The 25,320-nt window shown below is 27.9% G+C and overlaps 6 protein-coding genes across 6 annotated transcripts; all 6 read left to right on the top strand.

Annotated features, from left to right (window-relative positions):
- The first annotated feature begins 1,433 nt into the window (after positions 1-1,433).
- Positions 1,434-2,465, top strand: LOC111297457 (mitogen-activated protein kinase kinase kinase 20-like). The gene has a single exon (XM_022892179.2). The coding sequence runs from the start codon at positions 1,434-1,436 to the stop codon at positions 2,463-2,465; it is 1,032 nt and encodes a 343-aa protein (XP_022747914.2).
- A 1,773-nt stretch (positions 2,466-4,238) lies between these two features.
- On the top strand, positions 4,239-8,192 carry LOC149515604 (mitogen-activated protein kinase kinase kinase 20-like). The gene is made up of 2 exons (XM_089741740.1): positions 4,239-4,316; positions 7,698-8,192. The coding sequence occupies exons 1-2, from the start codon at positions 4,239-4,241 to the stop codon at positions 8,190-8,192; spliced, it is 573 nt and encodes a 190-aa protein (XP_089597866.1).
- Positions 8,193-11,382: 3,190 nt separating this feature from the next.
- LOC111297461 (mitogen-activated protein kinase kinase kinase 20-like) lies at positions 11,383-12,414 on the top strand. Its single transcript, XM_022892184.2, has one exon. The coding sequence runs from the start codon at positions 11,383-11,385 to the stop codon at positions 12,412-12,414; it is 1,032 nt and encodes a 343-aa protein (XP_022747919.2).
- Positions 12,415-16,415: 4,001 nt separating this feature from the next.
- Positions 16,416-16,940, top strand: LOC149515603 (mitogen-activated protein kinase kinase kinase 20-like). Its single transcript, XM_089741738.1, has one exon. It carries the CDS (start codon positions 16,416-16,418, stop codon positions 16,938-16,940), a length of 525 nt encoding a protein of 174 aa, XP_089597864.1.
- Positions 16,941-16,955: 15 nt separating this feature from the next.
- Positions 16,956-21,027, top strand: LOC149515602 (mitogen-activated protein kinase kinase kinase 20-like). The gene is made up of 2 exons (XM_089741737.1): positions 16,956-17,024; positions 20,038-21,027. Exons 1-2 carry the CDS (start codon positions 16,956-16,958, stop codon positions 21,025-21,027), a joined length of 1,059 nt encoding a protein of 352 aa, XP_089597863.1.
- A 2,076-nt stretch (positions 21,028-23,103) lies between these two features.
- On the top strand, positions 23,104-23,760 carry LOC149515601 (mitogen-activated protein kinase kinase kinase 20-like). Its single transcript, XM_089741736.1, has one exon. It carries the CDS (start codon positions 23,104-23,106, stop codon positions 23,758-23,760), a length of 657 nt encoding a protein of 218 aa, XP_089597862.1.
- The last annotated feature ends 1,560 nt before the right edge of the window (positions 23,761-25,320 follow it).

Genomic DNA, 25,320 nt, shown 5'->3' with positions numbered 1-25,320 from the left:
TCATTGTACCTTTATTTATCAATTTTATTTTTAATTATTTTACATTATTTGTTTGTTTATTTTATTTTTATTTAATTATTTAATTATTTTTAATTTATTTTAATTTGTTATTTATTTAAATTTAAAAATTAGGATAGATTTTCATTAGAAAAAAAAATAATTTTAAAACTGAAAAAATGTATTAAAATTTTGAAAATAAATAAAAAATTATTCAAATGATGAAATTTTTAATAATTACAAACAACTGAAATTCTAAAAAAAATTTATATGAGATGTTTTGTAAAATTTTACCCAAATTATGAAAAATTTTAGAAAAGAAATTTAGTAATGACAATTGACATTAATTTTTCAGAAAAAAAATAAAATGTATTAAAATTTTGAAAAAAAATAAAAACTATTTCAAAGATGATAAAATTTTGAAAATAAATAACAAATATTGCAAAAAAAATTAATTTATAGAAATATAATTTTCTTGTTATCTAAGATATATAATTATGTGTATAACTAAATAGAAGATGATGATTAATAATTAAAATAAGTCACAATCAAGATCTAACCATCTTAGGGTATATTTGTGATATATTACAACGGAATTATTTTTACTTCTTTTGCAAGAAATCAAATCCTTTGGCAGAGGAAATAGTAAACCGACTTAACAACTTCTATATGTATTGAAGTTCAAAGTTTCCTAATTTCTAATAGCAGCTTTACTTTTTTAAGTTGAGAAAAAAAAAATGGAGGTGAAAGGAGTAAGGGTTAAGGTTCTTGGGAGGGGATCGTATGGGGCTGTACATTTGGTCCAAACGATAGGTCATGTTCCTCAATTTTATGCCGTGAAATCTGCTGATGAGACAATGTTAAAGCTGAAAAAATGTATTAAAATTTTGAAAATAAATAAAAAATTATTCAAAAGATGAAATTTTTAATAATCACAAACAACTGAAATTCTAAAAAAAATTTATATGAGATGTTTTGTAAAATTTTACCCAAATTATGGAAAATGTTAGAAAAAAAATTTAGTAACGACAATTGACATTAATTTTTTCAGCAAAAAAAATACAATGTATTAAAATTTTGAAAAAAAAATAAAAACTATTTGAAAGATGATAAAATTTTGAAAATAAATAACAAATATTGCAAAAAAAAATTAATTTATAGAAATATAGTTTTCTTGTTATCTAAGATATATAATTATGTGTATAACTAAATAGAAGATGATGATTAATAATTAAAATAAGTCACAATCAATATCTAACCGTCTAAGGGTATATTTCTGATTTATTATAACGGAATTATTTTTACTTCTTTTGCAAGAAATCAAATCCTTTGGCAGAGGGACTAGTAAACCGACTTAATAAGTTCCATATGTATTGAAGGTCAAAGTTTCCTAAATTCTAATAGCAGCTTTAGTTTTTTAAGTTGAGAAAAAAAAAATGGAGGTGAAAGGAGTAAGGGTCAAGGTTCTTGGGAGGGGATCGTATGGGGCTGTACATTTGGTCCAAACGATAGGTCATGTTCCTCAATTTTATGCCGTGAAATCTGCTGATGAGACAATGTCGTCGTCTTTACGAAAGGAATATCAAATCCTTCAACAGTTTATCGCTTGCCCCAATATTGTTCGGTGCTTTGGTGCTTTCACCAGCGTTCGATGGGGTGGTCAAGGAAATGTTTTCAACCTGTTTCTTGAATATGCTTCAGGAGGCAGCCTGTTGGATTTGATGAGAGAGTATGGAGGTAAAATACCTGAACGGGATGTTAAGTGCTATGCAAGGATGATACTGGAAGGGCTGGTCGACATTCACAAGAAAGGATACATTCATTCTGATCTCAAACCAGGTAACATTCTGGTTTTTCCTCCTCAAGATAGTATTGGCTTGAATACTTTAAAGATTGCGGATTTTGGGTTAGTTAAACAATATGGGGTAGAAGATAAAAGGATTTGGGAATATGGGTTTCGAGGCACAGCAATTTATATGTCTCCTGAATCTGTCATTGGAGAAGTTACTGGAGCATTGGATATATGGTCACTCGGCTGCATCATCGTTGAGATGATTACGGGGAAATTGTCATGGGTTTTTCGTAACTTGAAGGATTTGAGAGACAAGCTTTTGAGGGGGGAAACACCTCAAATCCCAGAAAACATGTCGAGTATGGGGAAGAATTTCTTAATCAAGTGTTTTGCTAGGGACCCAAACCAGAGGTGGACAGCTAGAAAGCTGTTAAGCCACCGTTATCTTCTCGCAGAGCACACCATATTTCCAGTTGCAAGAAGTTACAACTCATCCCTTTCTTCAACAAATTTTCAAGAGAAGAAACTATTCCAATCTCCCAAAGGTTTCTTGAGCTATAACTTATTCCCACCTGCTGGAAGAAGAGATTTTCTTGAGGACGTAAGGGTGCAGTTAATGAAGACCAGTCTGTGTCAGCGCGAAGAGGAAAGAAGACTTGTGAAGTTGGGCGTGTAGTGCGAAAGGTTTCAAAGCCATAACTAACCTGAGACCACAAAGTTTGAGGCTACCATGGAAAAAAATAAATATTTTGTTTATTTTGCTAGCTTTTTCTTGGATTTAAGTCCGGAAAAAAATGTAATGATCTCTTTTTCTTCCAATAATTCGATATAACTTTGAAATCTATGAAGTTTTTTTGACATATTATAGTACTTTCTTTATTATTTGGAGCACTTTAATTTTCTAATCTAAATGAGTTATCATGGAAATTTAAGGGAGGGTGCATATTGTTAAACCCTTAGTACAAAGTTTTTTTTTTTTAATTTTTCCCTATAAATAATTCTCATGATTTTGGTAAGTGATATATTTTCAAGATATAATTTCATGTAGAAACCCAAATTCAATATGGGTTGCCAAATATAAATTATGATTAAATGACCAAACTTTTTTGGTTTGATTTAAATTATATAAATTATTGATCACCGAATAATAATAGGGGTGAAATAATGTAAAAATTTTAAACTTTAATTTTTTTTTTCAAAACTTCACAAAAAGTTGCTTCTTTTGGATGCTTAATGAAAAAACATCGATGGGCACAATACATGGATTTTGTTTTGGTAACAAATTGATTGAAACAAATGTTTTAGATACAACCGGGTTATAATAGTTCAAATAGGATCTTATTGATTCTATATTTTTATAATGCATAAAATTATAAATTTTTAAATTTGATTCAAATCTGTATTATTTTTTTTAATTGATTCGATTTAAATTGAATTCTATCAATTCAATATGATTTGATTAGATTAATTGGTTTTTACTTCAAAATAATTATTTTTATTTTTAAAAAATTTAAAATATATATAAATTAACAAAAAAATATAATTTTATTTGATTCGAATACTTTTTATTTTCACTTTTTAATTTGAAATCGACTCTGAACTTAATAAAAGTATTTAATATATAAACTTAAATCAAGTCAAACAAAAAATTAATCCAAATCAAATCAAACATTATAATTTCATAACAATTTTCTCCATTTTTTTTCTCAATCCCTACCTGTGTGTTTTAAATCTAAACAAGCTTTTAATTGTATCTTCTTTTTCTTTTTTTTTTTTAAGATTTAACAATATCCAAATTATGTTGTTTAATATATATATATATATATATATATATTTTGAAATGGAGATTATGATGCAGTAGATTATCTTTTAAACGTGAAAAAATAGAAATTATACTGTCTTTCCACAAAATCTAAAATATAAAATCTAACTATTGAAACCTCTTTCATAAATATATATATATATATAAAGCAAATAATCCATCTTCTTATTTACCAATGAAATGAAATTACATAATTAAATCATTCACCAAAGTATCTGAACGTGTAATGGTAAAGGGCAGAGTGAGCGAGAGTGCTAATTTTGCCTGCAGAAGTGTATTTGTAAAATAACATGGCGAGAGAGCAAAACAGGCTAAGTGGGAAAACGACTTTCAATGAAATATTAAATAACATGGAGTTGATTCAACGCAATTGATTACAAAGTAAGAGGATAAATGTCTCTCTATATATGCTTATGGTAACATCTACTTTATATACACCATCACCTAGAAGGTAGCTCTTTTGGTTGACCACTCAAGGATGGATTTGATGAACTAGAAGGAAGGGATCCATTATCTTGAGAGGGTTTAGCACCCCATTTCAATTCTACATCAGAGGGTTCCACCACATGTACCGCTCCGTCGCTCATGCCTAGTGCAATCTGGTTAGGCTCGGTCAGATGAGCTGCTATGACCACTGCATACGTGCTGTTGCTACTACAGAAAGTTTTTGTCGATGAAGCTGAAGTTGTACTGCCTTTTACTGCTGTGTGTCGAAATATTTAAATTTTCGTGTAAAATTTTCAAATATTCATCCCTCTCACCTGACTGACAAAGAAGATATGTAAGCAGAAGGTGCTATTCGGCATCTCACGCTAAAGTTGTCTGAATAATATGTAAGATTAAGGGTATAAAAGATATATTAATACTAATAAATTATTTGGATTTTACTCGAATAAAACTCAAATTTGACTAAATCATCGTCAAGTTGAGTTCGAGTAACTTGACTTATTAAGCAAGTCGAGTTCAAGTTTTCTAATGTTTGGTTCGAGTAATTAATAGGTTTAATCGAGTTTTTATATTTTAATATATATTTTAATTATTTTAATTAAAAAACTACTATTTTATCTTTATATATATGAAATTGAATTGAAATTTAAGTTCAAATATAAATAATCGAGTTTGAAGTCTAGTATGGTAATTGAGGTTTTTTTTTTTTTTAATTTGATAAACAAGCTTAATCGAATAAGTTCGAATAGTTTGACTTTTATATCAAATCGTGATCTTAAAATTTATAATTCAATCAAGTTCAAGTTGAGTTTTAAGAAGTAAATTCTATGTCGAGCTCAAATTTCTCATTTTATCAACTCGGCTTAACTCGATTACATCTTTATGTAAGATTAAGTATATGGTTAATTTTATTTTAAAAAAATAATAGAAAGAAAAAAAAAAGATAGAAAATGAATAAGAGAAAAGCAAACAATATAAAATCAACCAAATAGAATTTAGAGTTTTGATGTAATGCAATTTTTATGTTGATAATACATTATATTAAAGCTATTCAAAGGAATTTTAGAACTCAATTTTTAGTCACATTGGATAGGACAATAACATTAATTTGAGGGGTAATTTTGGTAGTAGTTATATTTATTAAGGTTAAATTTGATTTTTTGTTCATAAGTTTGTGGTTAATTAAGTCATGATACATTTTTAAAAAAATTTTTTTCACTTTGCTATCGGCTAAAATTATTTTGTTTGGCATTTATGTTAAAAAAATTAAAAGAATAGGAAGAGAAAAAGTTTAACCTTCAATGTAAGGGTGTAAACGAATCGAATATAAACAAATGGAGATATGTCCTTAATTTGTTTTTTCATTTTTAGAGTTGTTTGAGTTTATTTCATATTTGATAAAAAATTTATTTTATTTGTTTGAACTTGATTTGTTTAAATTATAGGATTTTGTATTTGATTTATGTTAAGCTTCATTAAATTAAATGAACTCATGTAATGTAAAAAAATGCATTCAATAATATGTGAAGCATTGCTTTAATTTATGGGTTTGTTAAGGAATGCTTGAGGTACTCATTAAGATTATTATATTAAAAAAAATTTTAATATTTCTTTTCAATGCATTGAAACTATCACATAAATTATCTATACTAAACTAAATTAAAAGAATCCCTTAAGGATTTTTATGTGACACTAATTCAATATTGGTAAATTATCATTGCACCTTTATTCATCAATTTTATTTTTAATTATTTTACTTTATTTGTTTGTCTTAATTTATTTTTATTTAATTATTTTTAATTTAGTTTAATTTTTTATTTATTTAAATTTAAAAATTAGGATAGATTTTGATTAGTAAAAAATAATAATTTTAAATTTGAAAAAAATGTAATAAAATTTTGAAAGTAAATAAAAAATATTCCAATAATGAAATTTTCAATAATCACAAACAATTGAATTTCTAAAATTTTTTTATATGAGATGTTTTTTAAAATTTTATCCAAATTATGGAAAAATTTAGAAAAACAAAATTGGCAATGATAATTGACATTAATTTTCAGCAAAAAATAAAATGTATTAAAATTTAGAAACAAATAAAAACTATTTCAAAGATGATAAAATTTTGAAAAAATAAAAAAAAATTGCAAAAAAAAATCATAAAAATATAGTTTTCTTGTTATCTAAGATATATAATTATGTGTACAACTAAATAGAAGATGATGATTAATAATTAAAATAAGTCACAACCAAGGTCTAACCGTCTAAGTGTATATTTGTGATATATTACAACGGAATTATTTCTACTTCTTTCCCAAGAAATCAAATCCTTTGGCAGAGGAATTAGTAAACTGACTTAATAACTTCTATATGTATTGAAGTTCAAAGTTTCCCAAATTGTAACGGCGGCTTCAATTTTTTAAGTCGAGAAAAAAAAATGGAGTTGAAAGGAGTAAGGGTTAGGATTCTTGGGAGGGGATCGTATGGGGCTGTACATTTGGTTCAAATGATAGGTCATGTTTCTCAGTTTAATTTATGTTCGGTTTGATTAAATTAAATAAACTCATGTAATATAAAAAAATGCATTCAATAAAATGTGAAGCATTGCTTTAATTTATAGGTTTGTTAAGGAATGCTTGGGGTATTCATTAAGATTATCATATTAAAAAATCTTTTAATATATTTTTGCAATGCATTGAAACTATCACGTAAATTATTGAAACTACACCAAATTAAAAGAATCCCTTAAGGATTTTTATGTGACACTTATTCAAAATTGGTAAATTATCATTGTACCTTAATTCGTCAATTTTATTTTTAATTATTTTACTTTATTTGTTTGTTTTATTTTATTTTTATTTAATTATTTCTTTATTGTTAATTTATTTTAATTTTTTATTTATTGAAATTTAAAAATTAGGATAGATTTTGATTAGTAAAAAATGATAATTTTAAATTTGAAAAAATGTATTAAAATTTTGAAAATAAATAAAAAATATTCCAATGATGAAATTTTTAATAATCACAAATAATTAAATTTAAAAAAAAATTTTAAATGAGATGTTTTTTAAAATTTTATCCAAATTATGGAAAATTTTAGAAAAAAAATTTAGTTATGATAATTGATATTAATTTTTCAGCAAAAAATAAAATGTATTAAAATTTTGAAAAAAAAAATAAAAACTATTTCAAAGATGATAAAATTTTGAAAATAAATAAAACATATTGCCAAAAGAAAAAGAAATTCATAGAAATATAGTTTTCTTGTGATCTAAGATATATAATTATATGTACAACTAAATAAAAGAAGATGATTAATAATTAAAATAAGTCATAATCAAGGTCTAACCGTCTAAGGGTGTATTTATGATATAATACAATGGTATTATTTCTACTTCTTTTGCAAGAAATCAAATCCTTTGGCAGAGGAACTAGTAAACCTACTTAATAACTTCTATATGTATATATTGAAGTTCAAAGTTTCCCAAATTCTAATAGCAGCTTTAGTTTTTCAAGTCGAAAAAAAAATAGAGGTGAAAGGAGCAAGGGTTAAGGTTCTGGGGAGGGGATCGTGGGGTTGTACATTTGGTCCAAACAATAGGTCATGCTCCTCAGTTTTATGCTGTTAAATCTGCTGATTAGACAATATTGTCGTCTCTACGAAAGGAACATCAGATCCTTCAACAGCTTATCGGTTGCCCCAACATTGTTCGGTGCTTTGGTGCTTTCACCGGCGTTCGAAGGGGTGGTCAAGGAAACGTTTTCAACCTGTTTCTTGAATATGCTTCAGAAGGCAGCCTGTTGGATTTGATGAGGGATTATGGAGGTAAAATACCTGAACGAGATGTTAAGTGCTATGCAAGGATGATACTGGAAGGGCTGGTCGACATTCACAAGAAAGGATGCATTCATTCTGATCTCAAGCCAGGTAACATTCTGGTTTTTCCTCCTCAAGATAGTATTGGCTTGAATACTTTAAAGATTGCGGATTTTGGGTTAGTTAAACAATATGGGGTAGAAGATAAAAGGATGTGGGAATATGGTTTTCGAGGCACAGCAATTTATGTCTCCTGGATCTGTCATTGGAGAAGTTACTGGAGCATTGGATATATGGTCACTCGGCTGCATCATCGTTGAGATTATACTTCACGAAAATGAAGCTAACAGGAATGAAAATTAATTAATTTAGGAGATAATCAAGCAAGCATATTTCTTTGGAATTCATTTTTCTTAAATCATTTTTCCATTGATAAAAAAAGAAACACCAGTTAATAAACATTAGACGAATAATCAATCTAAAATTTAATTTTTATTCATACAATCATCTTTAAGAAACATACAATAAATTTAAAATATAAATTCTAACTATTAAAACCTCTTTCATAAATAAATATATATATATATATATAAAAGCTAATAATTCATCTTCTCATTTACCAATGAAATGAAGTTACATAATTTAATCATTCACCAAAGTATCTGAATGTGTAATGGTAAAGGGTAGAGTGAGCGAGAGTGCTAATTGCCTGGAGAAGTGTGCTTGTAAAATAACATGGGGAGACAGCTAAACAGGCTAAGTGGGAAGAAGATTTACAATGAATATTAAATAACATGGAGTTGATTCAACACAATGGATTACAAAGTAAAGTGGATAAATGTCTCTCTCTATATACGCTTGTGGTAACATCTATTTTACATACACCATCACCTAGAAGGTAGCTCTGTAGGTTGACCACTCAAGGAAGGATTTGATGAACTAGAAGAAAGGGATCCATTATCTTGTGAGGGTTTAAAACCCCATTTCAATTCTACATCAGAGGGTTCCACCACATGTGCCGCTCCATCGCTCATGCCTAGCGCAATCTGGTTAGGCTTGGTTGGATGAGCAGCTATGACCACTGCATACGCGCTGTTGCTGCTGCAGAAAGTTTTTATCAATGACGGTGAAGTTGTACTGCTTTTTACGGTTGTATGTCGAAATATTTAAATTTCCGTGTAAAATTTTCAAATATTCATCCCTCTGACGTGACTGACAAAGAAGGTATGTAAGCAAAAGGTGCTATTCGACATCTCACCCTCAAGTTATCCGAATAATATGTAGGATTAAGGGTATAAAAGATATATTAAAACTCATAAGTTATTTGAATTCGACTCGGATAAACTCAAATTTAACTCGATCATTGTCAAGTTGAGTTCAAGCAGCTTGATTTATTATGTGAGTCAAGTTCGAGTTTTCTAACATTTGGTTCGAGTAAGTCATAGACTTAATCTAATTTTTATATTTTAATATATATTTTAACTAAAAAATTATTATTTTATCTTTTTATATATGAATTTGAATTTGAGTTCGAATATTAGTAATCGAGTTTGAAGTCTAGTATGGTAATTGAGTTCTTTTTTTTTTAATCTGATAAACGAGCTTAATTGAGTAAGTTCGAGTAGTTTAAGTTTTATATTAAATTGTGATCTTAAAATTTACAACTTGATCAAGTTTGAGTTAAGTTTTAAGTAATGAATTTTGAGTGGAGCTTAAGTTTCTCATTTTATCAACTCGGCTCGACTCGATTACATTCTTATGTAAGATTAAGTATATGGTTAATTTTATTTAAAAAAAAATAATAGAGAGAAAAGCAAAAGATAAAAAATGAATAAGAGAAAAGCAAACAATATAAAATAAACCAAATAGAATTTAAAGTTTTGATGTAATGCAATTTTTAAATTGATAATACATTTATTAAAACTATTCCAAGGAATTTTAGAACTCAATTTTCAATCGGATGGGATAGGACATTAAAGTTAATTTGAGGGGTAATTTTGGTAGTGGTTACATTATTAAGGTTAAATTTGATTTTTGGTTCATAAGTTTGTGTTAATTAAGTCATGATACATTTTTTTTAAAAAAATTTTCACATTGCTAACGGCTAAAATTTTTTTGTTTGGCATTTATGTTGGAAAAAAAATTAAAAGAATAGGAAGAGAAAAGAGTTTAATAGTGTAAACAAATTGAATATAATCGAATGGAGATATGTCCTTAATTTGTTATTTTATATTTAGAATTGTTTGAATTTATTTCATATTTGATAAAAAAATTATTCTATTTGTTTGAACTTAATTTGTTTAAATGATAAGATGTTCATATTTCATTTGTATTTAATATGATTAAATTAAATGAACTCGTGTAATATAAAAAAAAATGCATTCATATATGTGAAGGATTGCTTTAATTTATAGGTTTGTTAAGGAATGCTTGGGGTACTCATTAAGATTATCACATTAAAAAAAATTTTAATATTTCTTTTCAATGCATTGAAACTATCACATAAATTATCTATACTAAATTAGATTAAAAGAATCCCTTATGTATTTTTATGTGACGCTTTTTCAATATTGGTAAATTATCATTGTACCTTTATTTGTCAATTTTATTTTTAATTATTTTACATTATTTGTTTGTTTTATTTTATTTTTATTTAATTATTTTTAATTTATTTTAATATGTTATTTATTTAAATTTAAAAATTAGGATAGATTTTGATTAGTAAAAAAAATAATTTTAAAACTGAAAAAATGTATTAAAAATTTGAAAATAAATAAAAAATTATTCAAATGATGAAATATTTAATAATCACAAACAACTGAAATTCTAAAAAAATTTTATATGAGATGTTTTGTAAAATTTTACCCAAATTATGGAAAATTTTAGAAAAAAAATTTAGTAATGACAATTGACATTAATTTTTTCAGCAAAAAAATAAAATGTATTAAAATTTTGAAAAAAAATAAAAACTATTTGAAAGATGATAAAATTTTGAAAATAAATAACAAATATTGCAAAAAAAAATTAATTTATAGAAATATAGTTTTCTTGTTATCTAAGATATATAATTATGTGTATAACTAAATAGAAGATGATGATTAATAATTAAAATAAGTCACAATCAATATCTAACCGTCTAAGGGTATATTTGTGATTTATTACAACGGAATTATTTTTACTTCTTTTGCAAGAAATCAAATCCTTTGGCAGAGGAACTAGTAAACCGACTTAATAACTTCCATATGTATTGAAGGTCAAAGTTTCCTAAATTCTAATAGCAGCTTTAGTTTTTTAAGTTGAGAAAAAAAAATGGAGGTGAAAGGAGTAAGGGTTAAGGTTCTTGGGAGGGGATCGTATATTACAACGGAATTATTTTTACTTCTTTTGCAAGAAATCAAATCCTTTGGCAGAGGAACTAGTAAACCGACTTAATAACTTCCATATGTATTGAAGGTCAAAGTTTCCTAAATTCTAACAGCAGCTTTAGTTTTTTAAGTTGAGAAAAAAAAAATGGTGGTGAAAGGAGTAAGGGTTAAGGTTCTTGGGAGGGGATCGTATGGGGCTGTACATTTGGTCCAAACGATAGGTCATGTTCCTCAATTTTATGCCGTGAAATCTGCTGATGAGACAATGTCGTCGTCTTTACGAAAGGAATATCAAATCCTTCAACAGTTTATCGCTTGCCCCAATATTGTTCGGTGCTTTGGTGCTTTCACCAGCGTTCGACGGGGTGGTCAAGGAAATGTTTTCAACCTGTTTCTTGAATATGCTTCAGAAGGCAGCCTGTTGGATTTGATGACAGAGTATGGAGGTAAAATACCTGAACGGGATGTTAAGTGCTATGCAAGGATGATAGTGGAAGGGTTGGTCGACGTTCACAAGAAAGGATACATTCATTCTGATCTCAAACCAGGTAACATTCTGGTTTTTCCTCCTCAAGATAGTATTGGCTTGAATACTTTAAAGATTGCGGATTTTGGGTTAGTTAAACAATATGGGGTAGAAGATAAAAGGATTTGGGAATATGGGTTTCGAGGCACAGCAATTTATATGTCTCCTGAATCTGTCATTGGAGAAGTTACTGGAGCATTGGATATATGGTCACTCGGCTGCATCATCGTTGAGATGATTACGGGGAAATTGCCATGGGTTTTTCGTAACTTGAAGGATTTGAGAGACAAGCTTTTGAGGGGGGAAACACCTCAAATCCCAGAAAACATGTCGAGTATGGGGAAGAATTTCTTAATCAAGTGTTTTGCTAGGGACCCAAACCAGAGGTGGACAGCTAGAAAGCTGTTAAGCCACCGTTATCTTCTCGCAGAGCACACCATATTTCCAGTTGCAAGAAGTTACAACTCATCCCTTTCTTCAACAAATTTCCAAGAGAAGAAACTATTCCAATCTCCCAAAGGTTTCTTGAGCTATAACTTATTCCCACCTGCTGGAAGAAGAGATTTTCTTGAGGACGTAAGGGTGCAGTTAATGAAGACCAGTCTGTGTCAGCGCGAAGAGGAAAGAAGACTTGTGAAGTTGGGCGTGTAGTGCGAAAGGTTTCAAAGCCATAACTAACCTGAGACCACAAAGTTTGAGGCTACCATGGAAAAAAATAAATATTTTGTTTATTTTGCTAGCTTTTTCTTGGATTTAAGTCCGGAAAAAAATGTAATGATCTCTTTTTCTTCCAATAATTCGATATAACTTTGAAATCTATGAAGTTTTTTTGACATATTATAGTACTTTCTTTATTATTTGGAGCACTTTAATTTTCTAATCTAAATGTGTTATCGTGGAAATTTAAGGGAGGGTGCATATTGTTAAACCCTTAGTACAAAGTTGTTTTTTTTTTAATTTTTCCCTATAAATAATTCTCATGATTTTGGTAAGTGATATATTTTCAAGATATAATTTCATGTAGAAACCCAAATTCAATATGGGTTGCCAAATATAAATTATGATTAAATGACCAAACTTTTTTGGTTTGATTTAAATTATATAAATTATTGATCACCGAATAATAATAAGGGTGAAATAATGTAAAAATTTTAAACTTTAATTTTTTTTTTCAAAATTTCACAAAAAGTTGCTTCTTTTGGATGCTTAATGAAAAAACATCGATGGGCACAATACATGGATTTTGTTTTGGTAACAAATTGATTGAAACAAATGTTTTAGATACAACCGGGTTATAATAGTTCAAATAGGATCTTATTGATTCTATATTTTTATAATGCATAAAATTATAAATTTTTAAATTTGATTCAAATCTGTATTATTTTTTTTAATTGATTCGATTTAAATTGAATTCTATCAATTCAATATGATTTGATTAGATTAATTGGTTTTTACTTCGAAATAATTATTTTTATTTTAAAAAAAATTTAAAAAATATATAAATTAACAAAAAAATATAATTTTATTTGATTCGAATACTTTTTATTTTCACTTTTTAATTTGAAATTGACTCTGAACTTAATAAAAGTATTTAATATATAAACTTAAATCAAGTCAAACAAAAAATTAATCCAAATCAAATCAAACATTATAATTTCACAACAATTTTCTCCATTTTTTTTCTCAATCCCTACCTGTATGTTTTAAATCTAAACAAGCTTTTAATTGTATCTTCTTTTTCTTTTTTTTTTAAGATTTAACAATATCCAAATTATGTTGTTTAATATATATATATATATATATATTTTTTGAAATGGAGATTATGATGCAGTAGATTATCTTTTAAACATGAAAAAATAGAAATTATACTCTGTCTTTCCACTAAATCTAAAATATAAAATCTAACTATTGAAACCTCTTTCATAAATATATATATATATATATATAAAGCAAATAATCCATCTTCTTATTTACCAATGAAATGAAATTACATAATTAAATCATTCACCAAAGTATCTGAACGTGTAATGGTAAAGGGCAGAGTGAGCGAGAGTGCTAATTTTGCCTGCAAAAGTGTATTTGTAAAATAACATGGCGAGAGAGCAAAACAGGCTAAGTGGGAAAACGACTTTCAATGAAATATTAAATAACATGGAGTTGATTCAACGCAATTGATTACAAAGTAAGAGGATAAATGTCTCTCTATATATGCTTGTGGTAACATCTACTTTATATACACCATCACCTAGAAGGTAGCTCTGTTGGTTGACCAGTCAAGGAAGGATTTGATGAACTAGAAGGAAGGGATCCATTATTTTGAGAGGGTTTAGCACCCCATTTCAATTCTACATCAGAGGGTTCCACCACATGTACCGCTCCGTCGCTCATGCCTAGCGCAATCTGGTTAGGCTCGGTTGGATGAGCTGCTATGACCACTGCATACGCGCTGTTGCTGCTGCAGAAAGTTTTTGTCGATGAAGCTGAAGTTGTACTGCCTTTTACCGTTGTATGTCGAAATATTTAAATTTCTGTGTAAAATTTTCAAATGTTCATCCCTCTCACCTGGCTGACAAAGAAGATATGTAAGCAGAAGGTGTTATTCGGCATCTCACCCTCAAGTTATCCGAATAATATGTAAGATTAAGGGTATAAAAGATATATTAATACTCATAAATGATTTGGATTTGACTCAGATAAAACTCAAATTTGACTGGATCATTGTCAAGTTGAGTTCGAGTAACTTGATTTATTAAGTGAGTTGAGTTCGAGTTTTCTAATGTTTGGTTCGAGTAATTAATAGGTTTAAATGAGTTTTTATATTTTAATTAAAAAACTACTATTTTATCTTTATATATATGAATTTGAATTGAAATTTAAGTTCGAATATAAATAATCGAGTTTGAAGTCTAGTATGGTAATTGAGGTTTTTTTTTTTTTTAATTTGATAAACGAGCTTAATCGAATAAATTCAAGTAGTTTGACTTTTATATCAAATCATGATCTTAAAATTTATAATTCGATCAAGTTCGAGTTGAGTTTTAAGAAGTAAATTCTAAGTCGAGCTCAAGTTTCTCATTTTATCAACTGGGCTTAACTCGATTACATCCTTATGTAAGACTAAGTATATGGTTAATTTTATTTTAAAAAAATAATAGAAAGAAAAGAAAAAGATAGAAAATGAATAAGAGAAAAGCAAACAATATAAAATCAACCAAATAGAATTTAGAGTTTTGATGTAATGCAATTTTTATGTTGATAATACAATATATTAAAGCTATTCAAAGGAATTTTAGAACTCAATTTTTAGTAAGATTGGATAGGACCAATAATGATAATTTGAGGGGTAATTTTGGTAGTAGATATATTTATTAAGGTTAAATTTGATTTTTTGTTCATAAGTTTGTGGTTAATTAAGTAATGATACTTTTTGTAAAAAACATTTTCACTTTGCTATCAGCTAAAATTTTTTTGTTTAGCATTTATGTTAAAAAAATTAAAAGAATAGGAAGAGAAAAAGTTTAACCTTCTATGTAAGGGTGTAAACGAATGGTATATAAACAAATGAAGATATGTCCTTAATTTGTTTTTTTTATTTTTAAAGTTGTTTGAGTTTATTTCATATTTGATAAAAAAATTATTTTATTTGTTTGAACTTGATTTGTTTAAATGATAAGAATTCGTATTTGATTTGTGTTCAGCTTGATTAAATTAAATGAACTCGTGTAATATAAAAAAATGCATTCAATAATATGTGAAGCATTGCTTTAATTTATGGGTTTGTTAAGGAATGTTTGAGGTACTCATTAAGATTATCATATTAAAAAAATTTTTAATATTTCTTTTCAATGCATTGAAACTATCACATAAATTATCTATACTAAACTAAATTAAAAGAATACCTTTAGGATTTTTATGTGACACTAATTCAATATTGGTAAATTATCATTGTACCTTTATTCGTCAATTTTATTTTTAATTATTTCACTTTATTGTTTGTCTTATTTTATTTTTATTTAATTATTTCTTTATTTTTAATTTAGTTTAATTTGTTATTTATTTAAATTTAAAAATTAGGATAGATTTTAAAACTGAAAAAATGTACTAAAATTTTGAAAATAAATAAAAAATTATTCAAATGATTAAATTTTTAATAATCACAAACAACTGAAATTCTAAAAAAAATTTATATGAGATGTTTTTTAAAATTTTACCCAAATTATGGAAAATTTTAGAAAAAAAATTTAGTAATGACAATTGACATTAATTTTTCAGCAAAAAAATAAAATGTATTAAAATTTTGAAAAAAAATAAAAACTATTTCAAAGATGATAAAATTTTGAAAATAAATAACAAATATTGCAAAAAAAGACTAATTTATAGGAATATAGTTTTCTTGTTATCTAAGATATATAATTATGTGTATAACTAAATAGAAGAAGATGATTAATAATTAAAATAAATCACAATCAAGATCTAACCGTCTAAGGGTATATTTGTGATATATTACAACGGAATTATTTCTACTTCTTTTGCAAGAAATCAAATCCTTTGGCAGAGGAACCAGTAAACCGACTTAATAACTTGTATATGTATTGAAGTTCAAAGTTTCCCAAATTCTAATAGCAGCTTTAGTTTTTCACGTCGAAAAAAAAATGGAGGAGAAAGGAGTAAGGGTTAAGGTTCTGGGGAGGGGATCGTATGGGGTTGTACATTTGGTCCAAACAATAGGTCATGTTCCTCAGTTTTATGCTGTTAAATCTGCTGATGAGACAATATTGTCGTCTCTACGAAAGGAATATCAAATCCTTCAACAGTTTATCGCTTGCCCCAATATTGTTCGGTGCTTTGGTGCTTTCACCAGCGTTCGACGGGGTGGTCAAGGAAATGTTTTCAACCTGTTTCTTGAATATGCTTCAGAAGGCAGCCTGTTGGATTTGATGAGGGATTATGGAGGTAAAATACCTGAACGAGATGTTAAGTGCTATGCAAGGATGATACTGGAAGGGCTGGTCGACATTCACAAGAAAGGATGCATTCATTCTGATCTCAAGCCAGGTAACATTCTGGTTTTTCCTCCTCAAGATAGTATTGGCTTGAATACTTTAAAGACTGCGGATTTTGGGTTAGTTAAACAATATGGGGTAGAAGATAAAAAGATTTGGGAATATGGGTTTTGAGGCACAGCAATTTACATGTCTCCTGAATCTGTCATTGGAGAAGTTACTGGAGCATTGGATATATGGTCACTCGGCTGCATCATCGTTGAGATTATACTTCACGAAAATGAAGCTAACAGGAATGAAAATTAATTAATTTAGGAGATAATCAAGCAAGCATATTTCTTTGGAATTCATTTTTCTTAAATCATTTTTCCATTTATAAAAAAAGAAACACCAGTTAATAAACCTTAGACGAATAATCAATCTAAAATTTAATTTTTATTCATACAATCATCTTTAAGAAACATACAATAAATTTAAAATATAAATTCTAACTATTAAAACCTCTTTCATAAATAAATATATATATATATATATAAAAGCTAATAATTCATCTTCTCATTTACCAATGAAATGAAGTTACATAATTTAATCATTCACCAAAGTATCTGAATGTGTAATGGTAAAGGGTAGAGTGAGCGACAGTGCTAATTGCCTGGAGAAGTGTGCTTGTAAAATAACATGGGGAGACAGCTAAACAGGCTAAGTGGGAAAAAGATTTACAACGAATATTAAATAACATGCAGTTGATTCAACACAATGGATTACAAAGTAAAGTGGATAAATGTCTCTCTCTATATATGCTTGTGGTAACATCTGTTTTATATACACCATCACCTAGAAGGTAGCTCTGTTGGTTGACCACTCAAGGAAGTATTTGATGAACTAGAGGAAAGGGATCCATTATCTTGTGAGGGTTTAGCACCCCATTTCAATTCCACATTAGAGGGTTCCACCACATGTACCGCTCCGTCGCTCATGCCTAGCGCAATCTGGTTAGGCTTCGTTGGATGAGCTGCTATGACCACTGCACACGCGCTGTTGCTGCTGCAGAAAGTTTTTATCAATGACGGTGAAGTTGTACTGCCTTTTACGGTTGTATGTCGAAATATTTAAATTTCCGTGTAAAATTTTCAAATGTTCATCCCTCTTACGTGACTTACAAAGAAGGTATGTAAGCAGAAGGTGCTATTCGACATCTCACCCTCAAGTTATCCGAATAATATGTAGGATTAAGGGTATAAAAGATATATTAATACTCATAAGTTATTTGGATTCGATTCGGATAAAACTTAAATTTAACTCGATCATTGTCAAATTGAGTTCAAGCAACTTAACTTATTAAGTGAGTCGAGTTCGAGTTTTCTAACATTTAGTTCGAGCGATTCATAGGCTTAATCTAATTTTTTTATTTGAATATATATTTTAATAATTTTAAATAAAAAACTACTATTTTATCTTTATATATATGAATTTGAGTTCGAATATAAATAATTGAGTTTGAAGTCTAGTATGGTAATTTAGCATTTTTTTAAAAAAAAATTTGATAAACGAGTTTAATTGAGTAAGTTCGAGTAGTTTAAGTTTTATATTAAATTGTGATCTTAAAATTTACAACTTGATCAAGTTCGAGTTAAGTTTTATGTAGTGAATTCTGAGTCAAGCTCAAGTTTTATCATTTTATCGACTTGGCTCGACTCGATTACATCCTTATGTAAGACTAAGTATATGGTTAAATTTGTTTTAAAAAAATAATAGAGAGAAAAGCAAACAATATAAAATAAACCAAATAGAATTTAAAGTTTTGATGTAATGCAATTTTTATGTTGATAATACATTTATTAAAACTATTCCAAGGAATTTTAGAACTCAATTTTCAATCGGATAGGATAGGACATTAAAGTTCATTTGAGGAGTAATTTTGGTAGTGGTTATATTTATTAAGGTTAAATTTGATTTTTGGTTCATAAGTTTGTGGTTAATTAAGTCATGATACATTTTTTTTAAAAAATTTTCACATTGCTAACGGCTAAAACTTTTTTGTTTGGCATTTATGTTGAAAAAAAAATTAAAAGAATAGGAAGGGGAAAGAGTTTAATAGTGTAAACAAATTGAATATAATCGAATGGAGATATATCCTTAATTTGTTATTTTATTTTTAGAATTGTTTGAATTTATTTCATATTTGATAAAAAAGTTATTCTATTTGTTTGAATTTGATTTATTTAAATGATAAGATGTTCATGTTTGATTTTTATTTGACGTTATTAAATTAAATGAACTCGTGTAATATAAAAGAAAAATGCATTCAATAATATGTGAAGCATTGCTTTAATTTATAGGTTTGTTAAGGAATGCTTGGGGTACTCATTAAGATTATCATATTAAAAAAAATTTTAATATTGCTTTTCAATGCATTGAAACCATCACATAAATTATCTATACTAAATTAGATTAAAAGAATCCCTTATGGATTTTTATGTGACGCTTTTTCAATATTGGTAAATTATCATTGTACCTTTATTTGTCAATTTTATTTTTAATTATTTTACATTATTTGTTTGTTTTATTTTATTTTTATTTAATTATTTTTAATTTATTTTAATATGTTATTTATTTAAATTTAAAAATTAGGATAGATTTTGATTAGTAAAAAAAATAATTTTAAAACTGAAAAAATGATTTAAAATTTTGAAAATAAATAAAAAATTATTCAAATGATGAAATATTTAATAATCACAAACAACTGAAATTCTAAAAAAATTTTATATGAGATGTTTTGTAAAATTTTACCCAAATTACGGAAAATTTTAGAAAAAAAATTTAGTAATGACAATTGACATTAATTTTTCAGCAAAAAAAAAATGTATTAAAATTTTGAAAAAAAAAATAAAAACTGTTTCAAAGATGATAAAATTTTGAAAATAAATAACAATATTGCAAAAAAAAAATTAATTTATAGAAATATAGTTTTCTTGTTATCTAAGATATATAATTATGTGTATAACTAAATAGAAGATGATGATTAATAATTAAAATAAGTCACAATCAAGATCTAACCGTCAAGGATATATTTGTGATATATTACAACGGAATTATTTTTACTTCTTTTGCAAGAAATCAAATCCTTTGGCAGAGGAACTAGTAAACCGACTTAATAACTTCTATATGTATTGAAGTTCAAAGTTTCCTAATTTCTAATAGCAGCTTTAGTTTTTTAAGTTGAGAAAAAAAAAATGGAGGTGAAAGGAGTAAGGGTTAAGGTTCTTGGGAGGGGATCGTATGGGGCTGTACATTTGGTCCAAACGATAATGTTCCTCAATTTTATGCCGTGAAATCTGCTGATGAGACAATATCGTCGTCTCTACGAAAGGAACATCAGATCCTTCAACAGTTTTTCGGTTGCCCCAACATTGTTCGGTGCTTTGGTGCTTTCACCAGCGTTCGACCGGATGGTCAAGGAAACGTTTTCAACCTGTTTCTTGAATATGCTTCAGGAGGCAGCCTGTTGGATTTGATGAGAGAGTATGGAGGTAAAATACCTGAACGAGATGTTAAGTGCTATGCAAGGATGATACTGGAAGGGCTGGTCGACGTTCACAAGAAAGGATACATTCATTCTGATCTCAAACCAGGTAACATTCTGGTTTTTCCTTCTCAAGATAGTATTGGCTTGAATACTTTAAAGATTGCGGATTTTGGGTTAGTTAAACAATATGGGGTAGAAGATAAAAGGATTGGGGAATATGGGTTTCGAGGCACAGCAATTTATATGTCTCCTGAATCTGTCATTGGAGAAGTTACTGGAGCATTGGATATATGGTCACTCGGCTGCATCATCGTTGAGATGATTACGGGGATATTGCCATGGGTTTTTCTTAACTTGAAGGATTTGAGAGACAAGCTTTTGAGGGGGGAAACACCTCAAATCCCAGAAAACATGTCGAGTATGGGGAAGACTTTCTTAATCAAGTGTTTTGCTAGGGACCCAAACCAGAGGTGGACAGCTAGAAAGCTGTTAAGCCACCGTTATCTTCTCCCAGAGCACACCATATTTCCAGTTGCAAGAAGTTACAACTCATCCCTTTCTTCAACAAATTTTCAAGAGAAGAAACTATTCCAATCTCCCAAAGGTTTCTTGAGCTATAACTTATTCCCACCTGCTGGAAGAAGAGATTTTCTTGAGGACGTAAGGGTGCAGTTAATGAAGACCAGTCTGTGTCAGCGCGAAGAGGAAAGAAGACTTGTGAAGTTGGGCGTGTAGTGCGAAAGGTTTCAAAACCATAACCAACCTGAGACCACAAAGTTTGAGGCTACCATGGAAAAAAATTAATATTTTGTTTATTTTGCTAGCTTTTTCTTGGATTTAAGTTCGGAAAAAAATGTAACGATCTCTTTTTCTTCCAATAATTCGATATAACTTTGAAACCTATGAAATTTTTTTGACATATATAGTACTTTCTTTATTATTTGGAGCACTTTAATTTTCTAATCTAAATGAGTTATCATGGAAATTAAGGGAGGGTGCATATTGTAAAACACTTACTACATAGTTGTTTTTTTTTTTCTAAAAATAATTGAGTTATTCTTTTTTTTTTAAATATGATAAATGAGTTTAATCAAGTAAGTTCAAGTGGTTTGACTTTTATATCAAATCATAATCTTAAAATTTACAATTTGATCGAGTTCGAATTGTGTTTTAAATAGTGAATTATGAGTTAAGCTCAAGTTTTTCATTTTATCGACTCGGCCCGACTCGATTATATCTTTATGTAAGATTAAGTGTATGGTTAATTTTAAAAAAAAAAAGAGAAAAGCAAAAGAAAAAAATGAATTAAATAGAGAAAAGAAAACAATATAAACTCAACCAAATAGAATTTAGAGTTTTGATGTAATGCACAATTTTTATGTTGATAATACATTATATTAAAGCTATTCCAAGGAATTTTAGAACTCAATTTTCAGTCGGATGGGATAAGACATTAACGTTAATTTGAGGGGTAATTTTGGTAGTGGTTATATTTATTAAGGTTAAATTTGATTTTTGGTTCATAAGTTTGTGGTTAATTAAGTCATGATACATTTTTAAAAAATATTTTTTTCACTTTGCTAACGGCTAAAACTTTTTTGTTTGGCATTTATGTTAAAAAAATTAAAAAGAATAGGGAGAGAAAAGAGTTTAACTTTCTATGTAAAAGTGTAAACAAATCGAATATGAAGGAAGGGAGATATGTCCTTAATTTGTTCTTTTATTTTTAGAGTTGTTTGATTTTATTACATGTTTGATAAGAAAATTATTCTATTCATTTGAACTTAATTTGTTTAAATGATAGGATATTTGAGTTTAATTTATGTTCGGTTTGATTAATTTAAATGAACTCGTGTAATATAAAAAAATGCATTCAATAAAATGTGAAGCATTGCTTTAACTTATAGGTTTGTTAAGGAATGCTTGGGGTACTCATTAAGATTATCATATTAAAAAATTTTTTAATACATTTTTTCAATGCATTGAAACTATCACATAAATTATCTACACTACACTAAATTAAAAGATCCCTTAAGGATTTTTATGTGACACTTATTCAAAATCGGTAAATTATCATTGTACCTTAATTCGTTGAGTTTACTTTTAATTATTTTACTTTATTTGTTTTATTTTACTTTTATTTAATTATTTCTTTATTGTTAACTTATTTTAATTTTTTATTTATTTAAATTTAAAAATTAGGATATATTTTGATTAGTAAAAAAATGATAATTTTAAATTTGAAAAAATGTATTAAAATTTTGAAAATAAATAAAAACTATTCCAATGATGAAATTTTTAGTAATCACAAATAATGAAATTTTTAAAAAACTTTTAAATGAGATGTTTTTTAAAATTTTATCCAAATTATGAAAAATTTTAGGAAAAAAAATTTAGTAATGATAATTGATATTAATTTTTCAGCAAAAAATAAAATGTTATTAAAATTTTGAAAAAAAATAAAAACTATTTCAAAGATGATAAAATTTTGAAAATAAATAAAAAATATTGCCAAAAGAAAAAGAAATTCATAGAAATATAGTTTTCTTGTGATCTAAGATATATAATTATATGTACAACTAAATAAAAGAAGATGATTAATAATTAAAATAAATCATAACCAAGGTCTAACCGTCTGAGGGTATATTTATGATATAATAGAACGGTATTATTTGTACTTCTTTTGCAAGAAATCAAATCCTTTGGCAGAGGAACTAGTAAACCTACTTAATAACTTCTATATGTATATATTGAAGTTCAAAGTTTCCCAAATTCTAATAGCAGCTTTAGTTTTTCAAGTCGAAAAAAAAAATGGAGGTGAAAGGAGTAAGGGTTAAGGTTCTGGGGAGGAGATCGTATGGGGTTGTACATTTGGTCCAAACAATAGGTCATGTTCCTCAGTTTTATGCTGTTAAATCTGCTGATGAGACAATATCGTCGTCTCTACGAAAGGAACATCAGATCCTTCAACAGTTTATCGGTTGCCCCAACATTGTTCGGTGCTTTGGTGCTTTCACCAGCGTTCGAAGGGGTGGTCAAGGAAACGTTTTCAACCTGTTTCTTGAATATGCTTCAGGAGGCAGCCTGTTGGATTTGATGAGGGAGTATGGAGGTAAAATAACTGAACGAGATGTTAAGTGCTATGCAAGGATGATACTGGAAGGGCTGGTCGACATTCGCAAGAAAGGATACATTCATTCTGATCTCAAACCAGGTAACATTCTGGTTTTTCCTCCTCAAGATGGTATTGGCTTGAATACTTTAAAGATTGCGGATTTTGGGTTAGTTAAACAATATGGGGTAGAAGATAAAAGGATTCGGGAATATGGTTTTCGAGGCACAGCAATTTATATGTCTCTTGAGTCTGTCATTGGAGAAGTTACTGGAGCATTGGATATATGGTCACTCGGCTGCATCATCGTTGAGGTTATACTTCACGAAAATGAAGGTAACAGAAATGCAAATTAATTAAGTTAGGAGATAATCAAGCAAGCATATTTCTTTGGAATTCATTTTTCTTAAATCATTTTTCCATTTATAAAAAAAGAAACACCAGTTAATAAACATTAAACGAATAATCAATCTAAAATTTAATTTTTATTCATACAATCATCTTTAAGAAACATACAATAAATTTAAAATATAAATTCTAACTATTAAAACCCCTTTCATAAATATATATATATATATATAAAGCTAATAATTCATCTTCTCATTTACCAATGAAATGAAGTAACATAATTTAATCATTGACCAAAGTATCTGAATGTGTAATGGTAAAGGGTAGAGTGAGCGAGAGTGCTAATTGCCTGCAGAAGTGTGCTTGTAAAATAACATGGGGAGACAGCTAAACAGGCTAAGTGGGAAAAAGATTTACAATGAATATTAAATAACATGGAGTTGATTCAACACAATGGATTACAAAGTAAAGTGGATAAATGTCTCTCTCTATATATGCTTGTGGTAACATCTATTTTATATACACCATCACCTAGAAGGTAGCTCTGTTGGTTGACCACTCAAGGAAGGATTTGATGAACTAGAGGAAAGGGATCCATTATCTTGTGAGGGTTTAGCACCCCATTTCAATTCTACGTCAGAGGGTTCCACCACATGTACCGCTCCGTCGCTCATGCCTAGTGCAATCTGGTTAGGCTTGGTTGGATGAGCAGCTATGACCACTGCATACGCGCTGTTGCTGCTGCAGAAAGTTTTTATCAATGACGGTGAAGTTGTACTGCCTTTTACGGTTGTATGTCGAAATATTTAAATTTCTGTGTAAAATTTTCAAATGTTCATCCCTCTCACGTGACTGACAAAGAAGGTATGTAAGCAGAAGGTGCTATTCGACATCTCACCCTCAAGTTATCCGAATAATATGTAGGATTAAGGGTATAAAAGATATATTAATACTTATAAGTTATTTGGATTCGACTCGGATAAAACTCAAATTTAACTCGATCATTGTCAAGTTGAGTTCAAGCAATTTGACTTATTAAGTGAGTCGAGTTCGAGTTTTCTAACATTTGGTTTGAGTAATTCATAGGCTTAATCTAATTTTTATATTTTAAATATATTTTAATTATTTTAATTAAAAAATTACTATTTTATCTTTATATGTAAGAATTTGAATTTGAGTTCGAATATAAATAATCGAGTTTGAAGTCTAGTATGATAATTGAGTTCTTTTTTTTTTAATTTGATAAACGAGCTTAATTAAGTAAGTTCGAATAGTTTAAGTTTTATTTTAAATTGTGATCTTAAAATTTACAACTTGATCAAGTTCAAATTAAGTTTTAAATAATGAATTTTGAGTCGAGCTCAAGTTTCTCATTTTATCGACTTAGCTCGACTTGATTACATCTTTATGTAAGATTAAGTATTTGATTAATTTTATTTAAAAAAAATAATAGAGAGAAAAGCAAAAGATAAAAAATGAATAAGAGAAAAGCAAACAATATAAAATAAACCAAATAGAATTTAAAGTTTTGATGTAATGCAATTTTTAAATTGATAATACATTTATTA

Source organism: Durio zibethinus, chromosome 12 (genome assembly GCF_047325235.1).
Source record: "Durio zibethinus cultivar Kanyao isolate XHJ-2024 chromosome 12, ASM4732523v1, whole genome shotgun sequence".
NCBI classification, from domain to species: domain Eukaryota; kingdom Viridiplantae; phylum Streptophyta; class Magnoliopsida; order Malvales; family Malvaceae; genus Durio; species Durio zibethinus.
The sequence above is the reverse complement of the archived record's forward strand: the minus strand, read 5'-3'. Positions and strand labels throughout refer to the sequence as shown.